The following is a 17,822-nucleotide window of genomic DNA, read 5'->3' as shown; positions in this document are numbered from 1 at the left end:
TAACCATGTTTTGAGGCTAAACAGTGTTTGTTTACATTTACATTGTCCACAAACATTGAAGTAAAACAAGCTTATATTTTAGGTGCTGATGGTGTGCGACAGTTGAACAAAGCTCATGAGGCATTTATAAGTTATATTCTTCAAGAATCAAKAGGTATATGCAGTATCATTTATTTATTAGTCCAAAAATAGATGTCACAACTAAGGATTCTAGCTTTAAGGTGTGTACCGATACTATAACGAGACGACCTGGGTTTGATTCCAGGAATTCTATTCCATATCAAGTAACTCATGCAAGCAGTAAAATTTGATTTAAAAAACAGATTAAAAAAACACCTTATGGAACAGCGGGGACTGTGAAGCAACACAAACATAGGCACATACACATGCATACACACACACACACGATAACATACGCACTATACACACACATACACATGGATTTTGTACTGTAGATATGTGGTAGTGGTGGAGTAGGGGCCTGAGGGCACACAGTCTGTGAATGTATTGTAATGTTTTTAAAATTGTATAAACTGCCTTGGCAGCAGCTAATGGGGATCCATAATAAATACAAATACAAAAACACAGACAGGAGATAAAGATATGAGGCTTTTAAACCTGTGTGTGTGTGTGTGTGTGTGTGTGTGTGTGCGCGTGCGCGTGTACAGTTCCTCGTAACTCCTTCAGCACCTGGGCAATAAGGACACCTCCAAGGACACCTTCCAGGGGTCCTTCTGCTCTACCAGCATGGCGTCCAAGGTGCCCTTCTCCAGGACCACGTTGTACGAGGCGTCTGGGAAGGAGAGTTGGCGCTTGTCTATCTGGTGTCAGGTCATGCCCGGGCATATGGCATCGTGCCTGGCACACATGGTGTCGACGCACACAGAGGGGTAGTCTGTTGGTTATGAAGTGGTAGCCAGCGCATGTCATTGCTCATAGAGCTGTTACCAGAACCTGGGAGAGGAGAGAGGGGAGGAGAGCAGAGGGGAGAGGCAATTATCCGTTTCCTGATCAGTTAAGCCTAATCAATAAAACACCATGGAAACGTGAGCAGYAAGTCATGAAACACACCATCACATTGGTCTGAAGACCAGAGGAATCAATGGCATACTGTAGGTTGATTAAAAACATGCATTCAGTTAATCCATCACTTGTGATGGTAGGGATATAATCCACCTAACCATCGAATGGTTTATGGTAGGAGGAAGGGATCGGAGGCAGGGAGGTGTGTGTATGTGCGTGCATGGTTTTGTGCGGGTAGTGGAAAGGGATGGGAGGCAGGAAGGATTGGGAGTAGTCTCCATCACTAGCTCTATGTTCGACAACACTACGGTATTATAGAAGAGCCTAGAGGCGGCCAATGTAAGGCAGCATATGTAAGGCTATGGGGACACAGAGGATATTCAAGGGCGTCACAGTTGAGCCAATGTAAGAGAGTGAGAGATCTCTCTAATGGTCTTTCTACTACAGCCTCTGCCAAAAACACATTACCTTAATCGAACACACACACACCTAATGTGCTTTAAACAATTACTGGCACACACTTTACCCAAAAGATCACACGCACACACACACTGCCCCAAAACACACACACACGCTTCCTCGAAGTCCCTTGAAGTCCCAAACTTTAAAAGAATCCCTGACGCACTGTTTCTGCACTTTTGCCGTGTCACCCTGTGTACTTAAAGAAGACGTGACACACACACACACACACACGACACGCCCGGCGTGACGCCACGCACGCGCAGCACGCACGCACGCACGCACGCACGCGCCGCACCGCACGCACGCACGCACTGCTACGGGGCACGGCACAGCACTGGCACTGCATCGCACGCACGCACGCACGCACGCACGCACGCACACACGCGCGCGCGCGCGCGCGCGCAAACTTTGACTGCACCATGCTGGACACACACACATCCACACACACCCAGGGGCGGTGTGGTGTGTCTGACCCTGACTGTCAGCCTTGCTGACGCAGAATCATCGACGGCTTCAATCATTACAGGCAGGCCAGGCTTCCCCGTGACGGATCATCTAAAGATCTGTTCATTAACTAGGGTTAAGCCCTCCCCTCCTGGAGGTATGGAAGGGAGGGGGGGGGGTGTCATCTGTTCTGGTAGGTTGGTGGGTCAGACAGGGAGAGAGAGATAGAGTCTTTAAGAGAGGTAAATAGAGGGTAAAGAGTGAATCTGTGTTACAGGAAGCGGAGTGGAGGTGTACTGTAACGTTAGGCCATCCTTGCTGTTCTGTTCGGACTGCAGTGAACTGAACTGCACAAAGTCTACTCTCAGTGATTAATAAACACCAGGGGGTTTGTCTGGTCTGGTGCTTAGCTGGTTCTGTAGTCTGTACAGCTACAGTACATCCTCTCCACTCCTCTCCTCTGACTCTGCTCTGGGGGAACTACCAGGCGTAGCTCAGTTTGGTTTGGTGTGGCGGGAAAGAAAAGGCAAGGGCAAAGCTGAGAGCTGTTAGGAGGGGCAGGGGGTTGGGTGTGTGTGCGTGTGTGTGTGCTGGAGGAAGTATTTTGTGTGTGTGTGTGTGTGTGTGTGTGCCAGAGAAGGGTTTATTGCACCGCTAGTTCAGGTAGCACATTGGAATCTGCAGCACCTCCATTTTAAACCTGTGGCTGATGATGCTCGTTATCACCTTACTTCTACAACCAATTCAACACTGCCTTCCAGATGGGTGTGTGTGTGTATGTGTGTGGTGTATGTGCAAGGTGCATGTGTCTGTGTATGTGTGCGTGTGTCTGTGTGCCTGTGTGTGCATGTGTGTGCCTGTGTGCACGCGTATGTGTGCGCYTGTGCGTGTAAAAGAGAAAGGGTGTGCGTATTTAAACTGCTGATCTCGTTATCACCCTCACACTTCAAACAACACCTATAGTATGTCAGCTCATCCAGCCTAAGGTATTTATACCAGGCCCTCTTTGACTCAACCTCTGGTGTGTGGTGGTAAACATCAGGAATGCCTTCTCTTTTCTGAACACAGTTCTATCTCATTTAAGAGCAGCATACAAAGCAGGGATTGGGGTCAATTCCAGTCGATTCAGAAAGTAAACCAAAATCCAATTCTAAATGTCCCTAATTGAAAATCATTGAAGAGAATAGCAATTGAAATGACTGCCTACTTTCTGACTTGAATGGAATGGAAATGGAATTGCCACCAGCCCTTACAACCTTTAAAGTGGACAGGGTCATTAGAGAGGAAGGAAGAGGATGGGACTGGTCATGATTCTTATAATGGCATTTAGTGATACTTTTGAGTGACGGGTGGGGAGATGCACTAGAAAATCAAATAATGAGTGAGAGGAAAATCAGACTGAGAGAGTGAGGAAAAGTGTTTGTGTGTGTTTTGGGGCACTCTAGTGTAAGAAAGCTTAATGAGCCAGGGGTTAAAGGTTAAAGGTTAAGGGGAAAGGGGGATACCTAGTCAGTTGTACAACTCAATGCATTCAACTGAAATGTGTCTTGCGCAWTTAACCCAACCCCTCTAAATCAGAGGTTAGGTTTAGGGTTAGGGTTAGGTTTAGGATTCATGTTAAGTTTTTMGGGTTAGGGTTAAGGTTAGTGTCAGCGTTAGGGGTTAAAGAAAATAGTATTTTGAATGGGAATCAATTGTGTGTCCCCACAAGGTTAATAAACACGACTGTGTGCTGTGTGTGTGTCTGTGTTCTGGAGATCAGCGTGACAAACACAGTCTAAACCCCTGATGACTCTCTCTGTGACATTTGCAACAGTGAGAGGACCAGCACATATATGTTCTGTCACCTTCAACCATAGTTACTGTACAGTTTGTTCATCTCAGCGGAAATGGGGGGAAAAACGACTTTCAGGCATCTGTTTGTTGATGCTTAAAATCWGTGTTATTGGTAACACTTTATTCATGATTTTTCCTAGCCACTCTGCTTCTGCCGCGGCATTGTGGTTTTAGGCTGGGTATCTGTAAAGCACRGCTGACGTAAAAAGGGCTTTATAAAAATACATTTAATTGATTGATAGTGTCGTTTAAAGTCTGAATGGTGTCTCTATAGAGCCCAGCGTGACTACGTGTGAGTGTTGATTTTTGGCAGCTATTTTAGATTTAGTTTAAAGTCTTAGTCTTTTGAATAAAAKCATATTTTAGTCTTAGTCACGTTTGAGTTATTCCATCCTTCTTCGTTGTTGTTCTCAGTCGACTAAAACGCCYGACAAGTTTAGTTCTAACTTTAGTCACAGTCATTTTTGTTATTTTAGTCATATAGTCAATGCATTTTCTATTAAATGATTCACATCTAACTCTAACTTCCATCGTGTGCACATTCAGTCTTGTCCAACTATACCTACTAGTATACATACCCTCCTWTACCTTGGCTGGCAACATTGCTATTGTGGCATATAATCATGACTAAGCATATACTACAAACCCTTGACTACAGGTTAACAATTTACAGCGCAGATTTTCTCCCCATCATCTGTCGGAGTGGGGTAAACAACAGTAATTCAATTTGAAAAGGGGGATATTCTGAGCTTTCCAAAAATCCCATTAATATTGCTGTACTCCTAATATTCAGCAATAGCATTGGTATTTCCAACCCGGAAAAAAGTTACTGCAACTCATATTTGCGGACCGCGAGTGCGCGAGATGAAAAACGGTGCACATGCCAAAATACAGCTTCAGATGTGATCCAAGCAAAAATGGCCAATATGAACATTATTGTTTCGAAATCGAATTTAGGTTAGAGACTTTCATTCTGCCATTGAGAGGATTCCAATAAATATTCTGCAAAGGCTTGCATGCTTAGAAGCTTCATGTCAAAATGAGAGCTCTATTTTTGMCTGTCGTTAAGGAGGCGCAAGGATCAAACGCACGTTAGTTAGCAATTTTGTCATGTAAAAATGGGCGCAGTGGCATTTTCCAACCCTAATGCCTATTCTGCAGTTTGCCTGTCTAATATCAGTTCGCTTACGCTGAATGAAGAGGGGTGGCAAAATTTGAGGTGTGTCCTTAAAAAAAAGTGACAATTTCATGCAGTGCTAATGGGAAATTTTAWGAACCCCAAAAAAGCAGGTCTTAATGGTAACACAGTTGATAATGGCATGGCTTTTGAGAGGCTATTGTGCCAGTGAATCTCATATTTAGAAACATGTTGTTTAATTTGATTTWAAAAAACAAGCATAGCCTACCATCCCGTTAATCAAGGATGGTTCAGCAGTTGCTCTTTTTATCCTGGCCATTAGCCAAGTAGCCTATGAATAAAAGGGCTTTATAAGGTCTACTGAGAACGCTTTGAAGATTTTGCCCTCATGCTTTTTTATTATTCACAATTAACATACCTGCATGCCTCCTGCCTTCGACTTTGTTGAATTCACCCGCTCGCTTTTCGTCAACTGATCCCTTGTCCATTTCCATGTGTCTCTTGTCTGATTACCAAAGACAGCTCCAAACTATTCGATCCTCCGATAATGCCATACCAACGCCATATTTCTGTGAGAATCTGCTTCGCACATACTGTAGACAACGATACAAGAGCCTAGTATTTTGCATAGACGTGCAAATGTTATGTGTAAAGACATTCAMGCCTGCATGTGCAGTGCACACAGCGCCATGGAACGAGAGAAGCGATTTATGAGGTCATGCTTCTGACCTCATCCTATTTAGAAATATACAGATTGTTTTTTACTAATCTGAAATGGAAAACAAGCAAACACTCCATAGGCTACCCTTACCTTAGGGCCTAGGCTACTATGATGAAGACTGGTTCAACAGCAATGCGTCGTGTCTATTTTTATCCTGGCCTTGCAAAGTAGCCTATCCATAAAAGGTGTTTAATGGTCTGTTCAGATTGCCTTGACCTGAAAATATACTGCACACATATGTCTACCTGCATACTTCATTTCGCTTGATCAAGTATCTATCCCCATCTCTCATCCAGTTAAGAAAATATGGGCTCCTTCAATTCTATTGAAATGATTAAGTCCTATAATGCAGTATCAACATTAAGCCTAGACTACATTTCGCTTATTGTGAACATGCCTCACACATACAATACAATTTACGGGAGCCTGTATTTTTTATTTTCTGAGTAGTGCGATGCGTAAAGACATGTAGGATAGGCTAGGCTCATTGAAGCCAATTACAACAATGTTAACTGCCAATACTCCAAACATAGGCTATTGAGCAAACACTGGATGTATTTTTTTTTTTACTGTTGCTATTACTCATAACTGTAGCCTATGCTGTCAATAGTCTACAGAACTTGAGAGAAACACATGCAGTACTAAGCCATGGAACGCATTGATTGGCCATTGAGTGACCTTGTCACACCTACAACTTGTTTATTCAGTAAAACCAGCTTGTTTATTCAGTAAAACCAGCCCTTTTGTGCCACTGCCAGCTACTGTATTGCACCAAAAAAATCTGGCTATGAAAATAGCAACAACAAAAAAATTCTGACACACCGCCGGACCTATAGCACTACCACCAGCGCATATATATACTTAAATATTTAAACAAAAAACTGCACCAGTGGCATTTCGCATTTTTGTTATTTAACATTTTTTTTAAATATATTCATTATTTGCACATATTTTTTTGTTGAGAATACTTATATACAGTATATTTTGTGGACATTTAAGTTATACTTTTTGAAAGTACACTTAAATATATATTCTTAAGATATGAACAGTATAATCTCAGGAAGCATGTTCCTCAGCTGTGCATGTTTCCTTATGTGGAATAAACAATCATTATCATTGTTTCTCTTTCTATGCACTCTTTCTATGCACTCTTTCTATGCACTCTTCTGAAAAGGAATTCAGAAAGTACTTGAAACTCATTACTGGTACTGAAACTATACTTATAGTGTACTGGGTCACTCACAAGCAGAGTTTCATTTAAAAAAAAGCAATGCTTCAACTTAAAAACAATTCCAAATGTATTTCGAATGAATATACTAAATTACAAATGAATTATACTAAATGACAATTAAAACGTATGAAACTGAAGTACACTTTTATTAAGTGTGTTTAAATGTAATGAACATATAAACTCAGCAAAAAAAGAAACGTCCCTTTTTCAGGACCCTGTCTTTCAAAGATAATTCATAAAAATCCAAATAACTTCACAGATCTTCACTGTAAAGGGTATGAACACTGTTTCCCATGCTTGTTCAATGAACCATAAACAATTAATGAACATGCACCTGTGGAATGGTTGTTAAGACACTAACAGCTTACAGACGATAGGCAATTAAAGTCACAATTATGTTTTTTATAAATTTGCAAGCAATAAAAAAAACTGGTTTTGCTTTGTCATTATGGGGTATTGTGTGTAGATTGATGAGGAAAAAAATCAATTTAATCAATTTTAGAATAAAAATGTAACGTAACAAAATATAGAAAAAGTCAAGGGGTCTGAATACTTTRCCAATGTATGTATATCTAGTTATATGTATGAATGTATGTACAGTACCAGTCAAATTTTTGGACACACCTACTCATTTTTACTATTTTCTACATTGTGTACCCAAAATGCTTGTGTACCCAAAATGCCGCCGCTTTGGGGTATTTTTCAGCAGMGCACTGTGGAATGACTCCAGATAACCTGAGTTTTACAAAGAGAAGAGGGGTAGACTAAATTGATTACATGGTCTGGGAAGTACTCTGTGGTCCTCAGGCTACCTCTAACCACCTGTAACCCCATAACACAAACCATACAAACACTACCCAATTCATGTTTACGCCATGCTTACTGTAAATTGATCTAGCTTAGGTGTCAGCTTGTAAATATTTTTGCCAATTTACCGTCACCTTGTGCAGAGCTAGGGGTTGGAAGCACGTGTTGGTGGAATCAGATTGTGTACCATCTACAACCAAATACACATGTTTACTCTGCTGAAGGTAGCTACCAGTTTACCACTGACTACCATAGCATAGATACACTTGATTGGCAGTGTGTACACCAGCAAAATATAGCTATATGATTTAGCTGATTGCTTTCAGAGTTTAATATAGGACTGTAACTTTAGCTASCTAACTTACCGAGGTAGTCCAGCTAGGCTAGCAAGCTAGCTAACGTTAGGTTACATCTAATCAAGAATCTTCTCTTTGTTGTGAAGGGAAACAATTGATGGTGTCACATAACTTCTCAGCTGTTTTTTTAAATGGATTCCCCATCAGTTCAGTATGATAATCCCACTGGCAGCATCAGGGTACATCTCTGGTATGTAGAATAGTGAAAGATAATTCACTTTTGCACTTGTTGTAAGTAGCACAGAACACCACACATGCARGATGAAAAACGGTAGTGAAAATATAATATTGTAAAAAGAAAAATCATGCCTACAGAAGTTCTGAGATTGCTGTGTGTTGTTCATTATAAGTACACAATGCCATCATCCAAGTTCGTGGGCACGCCACATCTACCTTAGGGGGAGGTAGCTGCAATCACTATGAATGCCGGACCTTGTGGTTCACTAAGAGCAGAAAATACACAAGAAGTCGAAACTTCACGATTCTACCAGTGAAATGAAAATGTTCTAGCTTGTGGTTTGGATAAAGGTGATGTTTATGACAAAAACGTAATATAGTATTTATAATAGTAATGACTATATGCTGTGGCAGAGCCAGGATGAAATTSCCTTTTAAGATATACTAGAAAAGTACTTCTCGTATTTGAAGTATATTATATACATTTGTATTATATTTAAGTATACTTCAGTATACTTGTAATATATTAAAATATAATTTGGTTACCATTGCGTTGGGATTGTTAAAACAGTGCCGTTAATGTCCGTTAGTTTCAAGTGGAATTCTCGTCTCGTTACATTTTCACCAACTAAAACGAAAATAAATTTGTAATGGTTATCGTATTTTTTTTCTTCAYGACATCTGGTCTCCTTATCTTCATTCGTTTTTGTCAGGAAGAATAGGTCGTTGACAAATATTTTTCYTCATAGCTATTGTTGACCAAATGAACACTGGTACAGTCAGTTGGTAGAGCATGCCGCAAGCAACGGCAGGATAGTGGAACCCACTATCCGGGACCACCCGTACGTCAAATGTATGCACGCGTGACTGTAAGTCGCTTTGGATAAAAGCATCTGCTAAATGGCAAATTTAAGTTTTGTTAAGTTCAGTTTGATATGACTGACCTGTTATGGAAATGGCAAGAAGACTAATAAAAAAAGGCATTTTTATACTGATAAGTTGTTTCGATCTGAAAGGACAGGACTGCTAATAGCTACAGTTTGCCCTCTGATTTTGACATATTGCTTTACCCCTTTCTAATTCTGATTGGTCGATGTGATGGATGTGACATGTCTGTCTGTCCTAAGGGCTCTGTGGTCTCTCTTCATGCCCAGGTTTGGTGCTCCTTAGGATGCATCTAGGCCCCCCTCCTCAGGTCCCACATCTCCACGTCACAGACCACGCATTGTTTCCAAAGGGTTCTCCCTGCTGACGCTGCATACGTGTGTGTGTGAGCGTGCACGTGTGCGTGTTTCCATGGACGGAAAGAGGAGCGGAGGAAGGGGTATCACATGACAGCTCATTCCTGCGGGTTCACAACTATTATAGTCGCCGGGCTGTCGTCAAGGACYTCGCTCCTGTTCCGTCTCTGACATCAGCTGCACCCGTCGGGACCCCTGACCTTAACACACACTGCTGCCATGGCAACAAGTGCACATTTTCTGGCATCCTGGACCGGTAAGTAGAGCGGACACAACAGGGATGTGTGTGGGTGGTGAGCAAAGGTGTGTGCGTGTGTGTCTGTGTGTGTACGTGCACACACGTGTGTTTGTGTCTGTCTGTCCATCCAGTCTGGACGGAGCCTGTCCAATTGATTTTCCTCCAGCTGGAAGCATCTGTGTGTGAATCTCCTGATCTCCTGCACCTCCTAACGGGATTAACCAGGGAACCAGAGCACAGCACTAAAGACAGACGTGTCACATAGCCTCAGTGTGTGTGTGTGTGTGTGTGTGTGTGTGTGTGTGTGTGTGTACTAGGGGAGGGGGCTGCCACTGTTGAAGGGGTACTGCTCGGTGCTCGCTAGGTTGCCAAAAATGGTGGTGGTTCCCTCTGTGTTGGTTGGCACTACGATGGAATCCCGTCTCGTCTCGTGACCCGCAGTGTGAAACACCGGTCTACCGGAGAACCCTTTCATCTGACTCGTGACTACACTTTGTATAAGGGTATTATCTCTGGCAATCTCAGAGTTCATCTACTGTAACTAGCCTACACCAGTGGTGCAGATTGCATATCCCCATGTGACCAGGGTGTGAATACCAGAGAAGGCCCATTCAATTTGGAATCCATTCAATTCAGTGACTTGGAACACCTTGAATGAAAATAAAGGTATCTCTTTCTATTCTTCAAATGTTCATCTCAAGACTTATTGCCATGTACATTGCTAGCGAATGACCAGTTCCTCTCTAACAAATCCCATCTAAATAAAGAAGTGGGATACAATGTCACGTGTAAATATCTCTGAACATGGGTCTATTTGAACCACTGGYAAATGTGATGTGACCGTAGAAATAGAATCMAGATGAAGGAATTGATTCTATTTCCATGGACACGACAATGACGCAGGCCATTCACACTTACAGTTCCATAGGATGTATTAGAGCTGGTGTCTTGGGGCAAAGGTCGCCGAGACCAAAACAACAAGAAGCAAACGTGCACGGGGCGAAACGCCTGAGAAGGGAGTTATTTTCGTCACTGATGATCCTCGTGTTGCTTTTATTTCTTGAGGTGTTTGACAGTTAAACCCAACTGGAATGTTAAGAGCTATTTTCACTACGGGTATTCATGATTGACTCATCAGACATTTTGACACCAATTAGTCTGATTAGGAATAGATCAATCCACTGCCTCTCAGTGGAATCGGTAGCACAGGGTGATGGACCACTACAGTATGTCAAATCGGTTCATAGGGTGGTGCGCTGCGGCTGCCCTGTGTTCCAACCTCTCCAACCTAATGTGAGTTTGTGTAAATGTGTGTGTGTGTATCTGKGGGGTTGGGGAAAAAGCAGAAGGTATATMTCCATCCTGTATGGACTAATAACGTATATCTGATCTATCAAGATCAAACACAGGTTACAGAACTGTTGGTCCCCATGTAAAGAGCTAGGCTCCATCTCACCTTGTCTTGTATACCTTCCTAACAGCTATGTTCATTCTGATCTCATGTCCACTAACAGAAAGCACAACTCACTATGGGAGTATAGAAAGTGTCACCTTGTCTTGACTATGTTTCCCCACATTAAAGTATCACTATGAAAAAGTACAACACATTGTGGGAGTAAAGCAGTTGAAACAAATCCAATTCAAGGGGATAGAAATGTACAGTAAGTATGATCAGGAATACGGTTAAATATTCTATGGATAGAAATGGTACAGTAAGTATGATCAGGAATACGGTTAAATTCTATGGGATAGAAAGTACAGTAAGTATGATCAGGAAAACGGTTAAATATTCTATGGGATAGAAAGGTACAGTAAGTATGATCAGGAATACGGTTAAATATTCTATGGGATAGAAAGTACAGTAAGTATGATAGGAAACGGTTAATATTCTATGGGATAGAAAGTACAGTAAGTATGATCAGGAATACGGTTAATATTCTATGGGATGAAAGGTACAGTAAGTATGATCAGGAATACGGTTAAAATTCTATGGGATAGAAAGTACAGTAAGTATGATCAGGAATACGGTTAAATATTCTATGGGATAGAAGTACAAGTAGTATGATAGGAATACGGTTAAACATTCTATGGGATGAAAAGGTACAGTAAGTATGATCAGGAATACGGTTAAAATTCTATGGGATAGAAAGGTACAGTAAGTATGATCAGGAATACGGTTAAATATTCTATGGGTAGAAGGTACAATAAGTATGAATCTAGGGAATACGGTTAAATATTCTATGGGATAGAAAGGTACAGTAAGTATGATCAGGAATACGGTTAAATATTCTATGGGATAGAATGGTACAATAAGTATGAGCAGCTATAGGGTTACAATTTGTTTATCGCTTTGGTGCTATTTTCACAAGTATGTGTTGAATTTTCTTAGTACAAAACTCCAAACTGGTAACACAAGTAACGTAGTCAGTCTTACATTCAAACATTTCATTGTGCATTCATTTTGTTTGTAGACATCTTTCACCACACAACCATTCATCCAAATATAAGTTTGAAATATAATGAGTACATTGGTTTAATCACCAAAACACAACATGATAATATCTTATCAATTTAGATATTTTAACAACCCGTGAATCCAACAGCAAAAAATTGAAGATCCATGTTTAAAAATCGCGTTTAGTGTGTAGCATGCTACAATACTGTTTTCACATTAGGCTACACTTGAACTACCCATTAAAATGGACAGAACATCACATTTCCATAATTTCAATCCCATGTGTGATCAAAGGTATGATCATTGAAGACATCTTTCACAATGTCATCAAAATAAATGAATAAAAGAAACAATGTCTAGCAGCCACTAGTTTGCATCAAGTCTGTCTTAAGCATTTGGCAAAAGGTTCTCATTGAAATCATTGTTCATGCACCAGGGGAAAACCCTTTTGGCATACAGTACGAATCAAAAGTTTGGACACACTTACTCGTTCAAGGGTTTTTCTTTAATTTTACTATTTACATTGTGGAATAATAGTGAAGACATCAAAACTATGAAATAACACATATGGAAACATGTGGCAACTTAAAAAGTGTTAAACATTTATATTTGAGATTCTTCAAAGTAGCCACCCTTTGCCTTGATGACAGCTTTGCACAGTCTTGGCATTCTCTCAACCAGCTTCACCTTGAAACCAAGAGAGAGAATGAAGGTAGCTACCAGTTTACCAACTGACTACCATAGCATAGAATACACTTGATTGGCAGTGTGTACACCAGCAAAAAATATAGCTATATGATTTAGCTGATTGCTTTCAGAGTTTAATAATAGGACTGTAACTTTAGCTACTAACTTACCGAGGTAGTCCAGCTAGGCTAGCAAGCTAGCTAACGTTAGGTTACATCTAATCAAGAATCTTCTCTTTGTTGTGAAGGGAACAAATTGATGGTGTCACATAACTTCTCAGCTGTTTTTTTAAATGGATTCCCATCAGTTCAGTATGATAATCCCACTGCAAGCATCAGGGTACATCTCTGGTATGTTAGAATAGTGAAAGATAATTCACTTTTGCACTTGTTGTAAGTAGCACAGAACACAACACATGCAGATGAAAAACGGTAGTGAAATAAATATTGTAAAAGAAAAATCATGCCTACAGAAGTTCTGAGATTGCTGTGTGTTGTTCATTATAAGTACACAATGCCATCATCCAAGTTCGTGGGCACGCCACATCTACCTTAGGGGAGGTAAGCTGCAATCACTATGAATGCCGGACCTTGTGGTTCACTAAGAGCAGAAAATACACAGCAGTCGAAACTTCACGATTCTACCAGTGAAATGAAATGTTTAGCTGTGGTTTGGATAAAGGTGATGTTTATGACAAAAACGTAATATAGTATTTATAATAGTAATGACTATATGCTGTGGCAGAGCCAGGATGAAATTGCCTTTTAAGAATATACTAGAAAAGTACTTCTCGTATTTGAAGTATATTATATATACATTTGTATTATATTTAAGTATACTTCAGTATACTGTAATATATTAAAATATAATTTGGTTTCCATTGCGTTGGGATTGTTAAAACAGTGCCGTTAATGTCCGTTAGTTTCAAGTGAATTCCTGTCTCGTTACATTTTCACCAACTAAAACGAAAATAAATTTTGTAATGGTTATCGTATTTTTTTTTTCTTCAGGACATCTGGTCTCCTTATCTTCATTCGTTTTTTGTCAGGAAAGAATAGGTCGTTGAAAAATATTTTTCATCATAGCTATTGTTGACCAAATGAACACTGGTACAGTCAGTGGTAGAGCATGCCGCAAGCAACGGCAGATAGTGGAACCCACTATCCGGGACCACCCGTACGTCAAATGTATGCACGCGTGACTGTAAGTCGCTTTGGATAAAGCATCTGCTAAAGGCAAATTTAAGTTTTTGTTAAGTTCAGTTTGATATGACTGACCTGTTATGGAAATGGCAAGAAGACTAATAAAAAAGGCATTTTTATACTGAAAGTTGTTTCGATCTGAAAGGACAGGACTGCTAATAGCTACAGTTTGCCCTCTGATTTTGACATATTGGCTTTACCCCTTTCTAATTCTGATTGTCGATGTGATGGATGTGACATGTCTGTCTGTCCTAAGGCTCTGTGGTCTCTCTTCATGCCCAGGTTTGGTGCTCCTTAGGATGCATCTAGGCCCCCCTCCTCAGGTCCACATCTCCACGTCACAGACCACGCATTGTTTCCAAAGGGTTCCCTGCTGACGCTGCATACGTGTGTGTGTGAGCGTGCACGTGTGCGTGTTTCCATGGACGGAAAGAGGAGCGGAGGAAGGGGTATCACATGACAGCTCATTCCTGCGGGTTCACAACTATTATAGTCGCCGGGCTGTCGTCAAGGACTCGCTCCTGTTCCGTCTCTGACATCAGCTGCACCCGTCGGGACCCCTGACCTTAACACACACTGCTGCCATGGCAACAAGTGCACATTTTCTGGCATCCTGGACCGGTAAGTAGAGCGGACACAACAGGGAGTGTGTGGGGTGGTGAGCAAAGGTGTGTGCGTGTGTGTCTGTGTGTGTACGTGCACACACGTGTGTTTGTGTCTGTCTGTCCATCCAGTCTGGACGGAGCCTGTCCAATTGATTTTCCTCCAGCTGGAAGCATCTGTGTGTGAATCTCCTGATCTCCTGCACCTCCTAACGGATTAACCAGGGAACCAGAGCACAGCACTAAAGACAGACGTGTCACATAGCCTCAGTGTGTGTGTGTGTGTGTGTGTGTGTGTGTGTGTGTGTGTGTGTGTACTAGGGGAGGGGGCTGCCACTGTTGAAGGGGTACTGCTCGGTGCTCGCTAGGTTGCCAAAAATGGTGGTGGTTCCCTCTGTGTTGGTTGGCACTACGATGGAATCCCGTCTCGTCTCGTGACCCGCAGTGTGAAACACCGGTCTACCGGAGAACCCTTTCATCTGACTCGTGACTACACTTTGTATAAGGGTATTATCTCTGGCAATCTCAGAGTTCATCTACTGTAACTAGCCTCACCAGTGGTGCAGATTGCATATCCCATGTGACCAGGGTGTGAATACCAGAGAAGGCCCATTCAATTTGGAATCCATTCAATTCAGTGACTTGGAACACCTTGAATGAAAATAAAGGTATCTCTTTCTATTCTTCAAATGTTCATCTCAAGACTTATTGCCATGTACATTGCTAGCGAATGACCAGTTCCTCTCTAACAAATCCGATCTAAATAAAGAAGTGGATACAATGTCACGTGTAAATATATCTCTGAACATGGGTCTATTTGAACCACTGGAAAATGTGATGTGACCGTAGAAATAGAATCGAGATGAAGGAATTGATTCTATTTCATGGACACAGACAATGACGCAGGCCATTCACACTTACAGTTCCATAGGATGTATTAGAGCTGGTGTCTTGGGGCAAAGGTCGCCGAGACCAAAACAACAAGAAGCAAACGTGCACGGGGCGAAACGCCTGAGAAGGGGTTATTTTCGTCACTGATGATCCTCGTGTTGCTTTTATTTCTTGAGGTGTTTGACAGTTAAACCCAACTGGAATGTTAAGAGCTATTTTCACTACGGGTTCATGATTGACTCATCAGACATTTTGACACCAATTAGTCTGATTAGAAATAGATCAATCCACTGCCTCTCTCAGTGGAATCGGTAGCACAGGGTGATGGACCACTACAGTATGTCAAATTGGTTCAAGGGTGCGTGCTGCGGCTGCCCTGTGTTCCAACCTCTCCAACCTAATGTGAGTTTGTGTAAATGTGTGTGTGTGTATCTGCGGGTTGGGAAAAAGCAGAAGGTATATGTCCATCCTGTATGGACTAATAACGTATATCTGATCTTATCATAAGATCAAACACAGGTTACAGAACTGTTGGTCCCCATGTAAAGAGCTAGGCTCCATCTCACCTTGTCTTGTATACCTTCCTAACAGCTATGTTCATTCTGATCTCATGTCCCACTAACAGAAAGCACAACTCACTATGGGAGTATAGAAAGTGTCACCTTGCTTGATATGTTTCCCCACATTAAAGTATCACTATGAAAAAGTACAACACATTGTGGGAGTAAAGCAGTTGAAACAAATCCAATTCAAGGGATAGAAATGTACGTAAGTATGATCAGATACGGTTAAAATTCTATGGATAGAAAGGTACAGTAAGTATGATCAGGAATACGGTTAATATTCTATGGAGTAGAAGTACAGTAAGTAGATAGGAAAACGGTTAAATATTCTATGGGATAGAAGGTACATAAGTATGATCAGGAATACGGTTAAATATTCTATGGGATAGAAAGTACAGTAAGTATGATCAGGAAACGGTTAATATTCTATGGATAGAAAGTAACAGTAAGTATGATAGGAATACGGTTAATATTCTATGGGATGAAAGGTACAGTAAGTATGATCAGGAATACGGTTAAAATTCTATGGGATAGAAACGGTACAGTAAGTATGATAGGAATACGGTTAAATATTCTATGGGATAGACAGGTACAAGTAGTATGATCAGGAATACGGTTAAAATTCTATGGATGAAAGGTACAGTAAGTAATGATAGGAATACGGTTAAACATTCTATGGGATAGAAAGTACAGTAAGTATGATAGGAATACGTTAAAATTTCTATGGGTAGAAGGTACAATAAGTATGACAGAATACGGTTAAATATTCTATGGGATAGAAAGGTACAGTAAGTATGATCAGGAATACGGTTAAATATTCTATGGGATAGAAGGTACAATAAGTATGAGCAGCTATAGGTTACAATTTTGTTATCGCTTTGGTCTATTTTCAACAAGTATGTGTGAATTTCTTAGTACACTAAAACTCACGGTAACACAAGTAACGTAGTCAGTCTTACATTCAAAATTTCATTGTGCATTATTTTGTTTGTAGACATCTTTCACCACACAACCATTCATCCAAATATAAGTTAATATGAAATTAATGAGTACATTGGTTTAATCACCAAAACACAACATGATAATACTTATCAATTTAGAATTCAACCCGTGAATCCAACAGCAAAAAATTGAAGATCCATGTTTAAAAATCGCGTTTAGTGTGTAGCATGCTACAATACTGTTTTCACATTAGGACATACACTTGAACTACCCATTAAAATGGACAGAACATCACATTTCCATAATTTCAATCCCATGTGTGATCAAAGGTAGATCATTGAAGACATTTTCACAATGTCATCAAAATAAATGAATAAAAGAAACAATGTCTAGCAGCCACTAGTTTGCATCAAGTCTGTCTTAAGCATTTGGCAAAAGGTTCTCATTGAAATCATTGTTCATGCCCAGGGGAAAACCCTTTTGGCATACAGTACGAATCAAAAGTTTGGACACACTTACTCGTTCAAGGGTTTTTCTTTAATTTTACTATTTACATTGTGGAATAATAGTGAAGACATCAAACATATGAAATAACACATATGGAAACATGTGGCAACTTAAAAAAGTGTTAAACATTTATATTTGAGATTCTTCAAAGTAGCCACCCTTTGCCTTGATGACAGCTTTGCACAGTCTTGGCATTCTTCAACCAGCTTCACTTGAAGGAGTTCCCACATATGCTGAACACTTGTTGGTTGCTATTCCTTCACTCTGCGGTACTACTCATCCCCAAACCATCTCATTGG

General features: G+C 40.8%; 1 protein-coding gene across 1 annotated transcript in view; it reads right to left on the bottom strand.

Moving 5' to 3' along the window:
* Positions 1–200: 200 nt before the first annotated feature.
* The window catches only part of ece2a (endothelin converting enzyme 2a), a 156,950-nt gene continuing 139,328 nt past the window's right edge, over positions 201–17,822 (bottom strand). The window contains 3 exon segments of the mRNA XM_070448759.1: positions 201–897; positions 899–922; positions 924–954. Of these exon segments, the coding sequence (XP_070304860.1) occupies positions 684–897; positions 899–922; positions 924–954 (269 nt within the window). The 3' untranslated portion in view covers positions 201–683.

Source organism: Salvelinus sp. IW2-2015, linkage group LG19 (assembly GCF_002910315.2).
Source record: "Salvelinus sp. IW2-2015 linkage group LG19, ASM291031v2, whole genome shotgun sequence".
Lineage (NCBI taxonomy): Eukaryota > Metazoa > Chordata > Actinopteri > Salmoniformes > Salmonidae > Salvelinus > Salvelinus sp. IW2-2015.
This window is presented reverse-complemented; position numbering and strand designations above follow the sequence as displayed.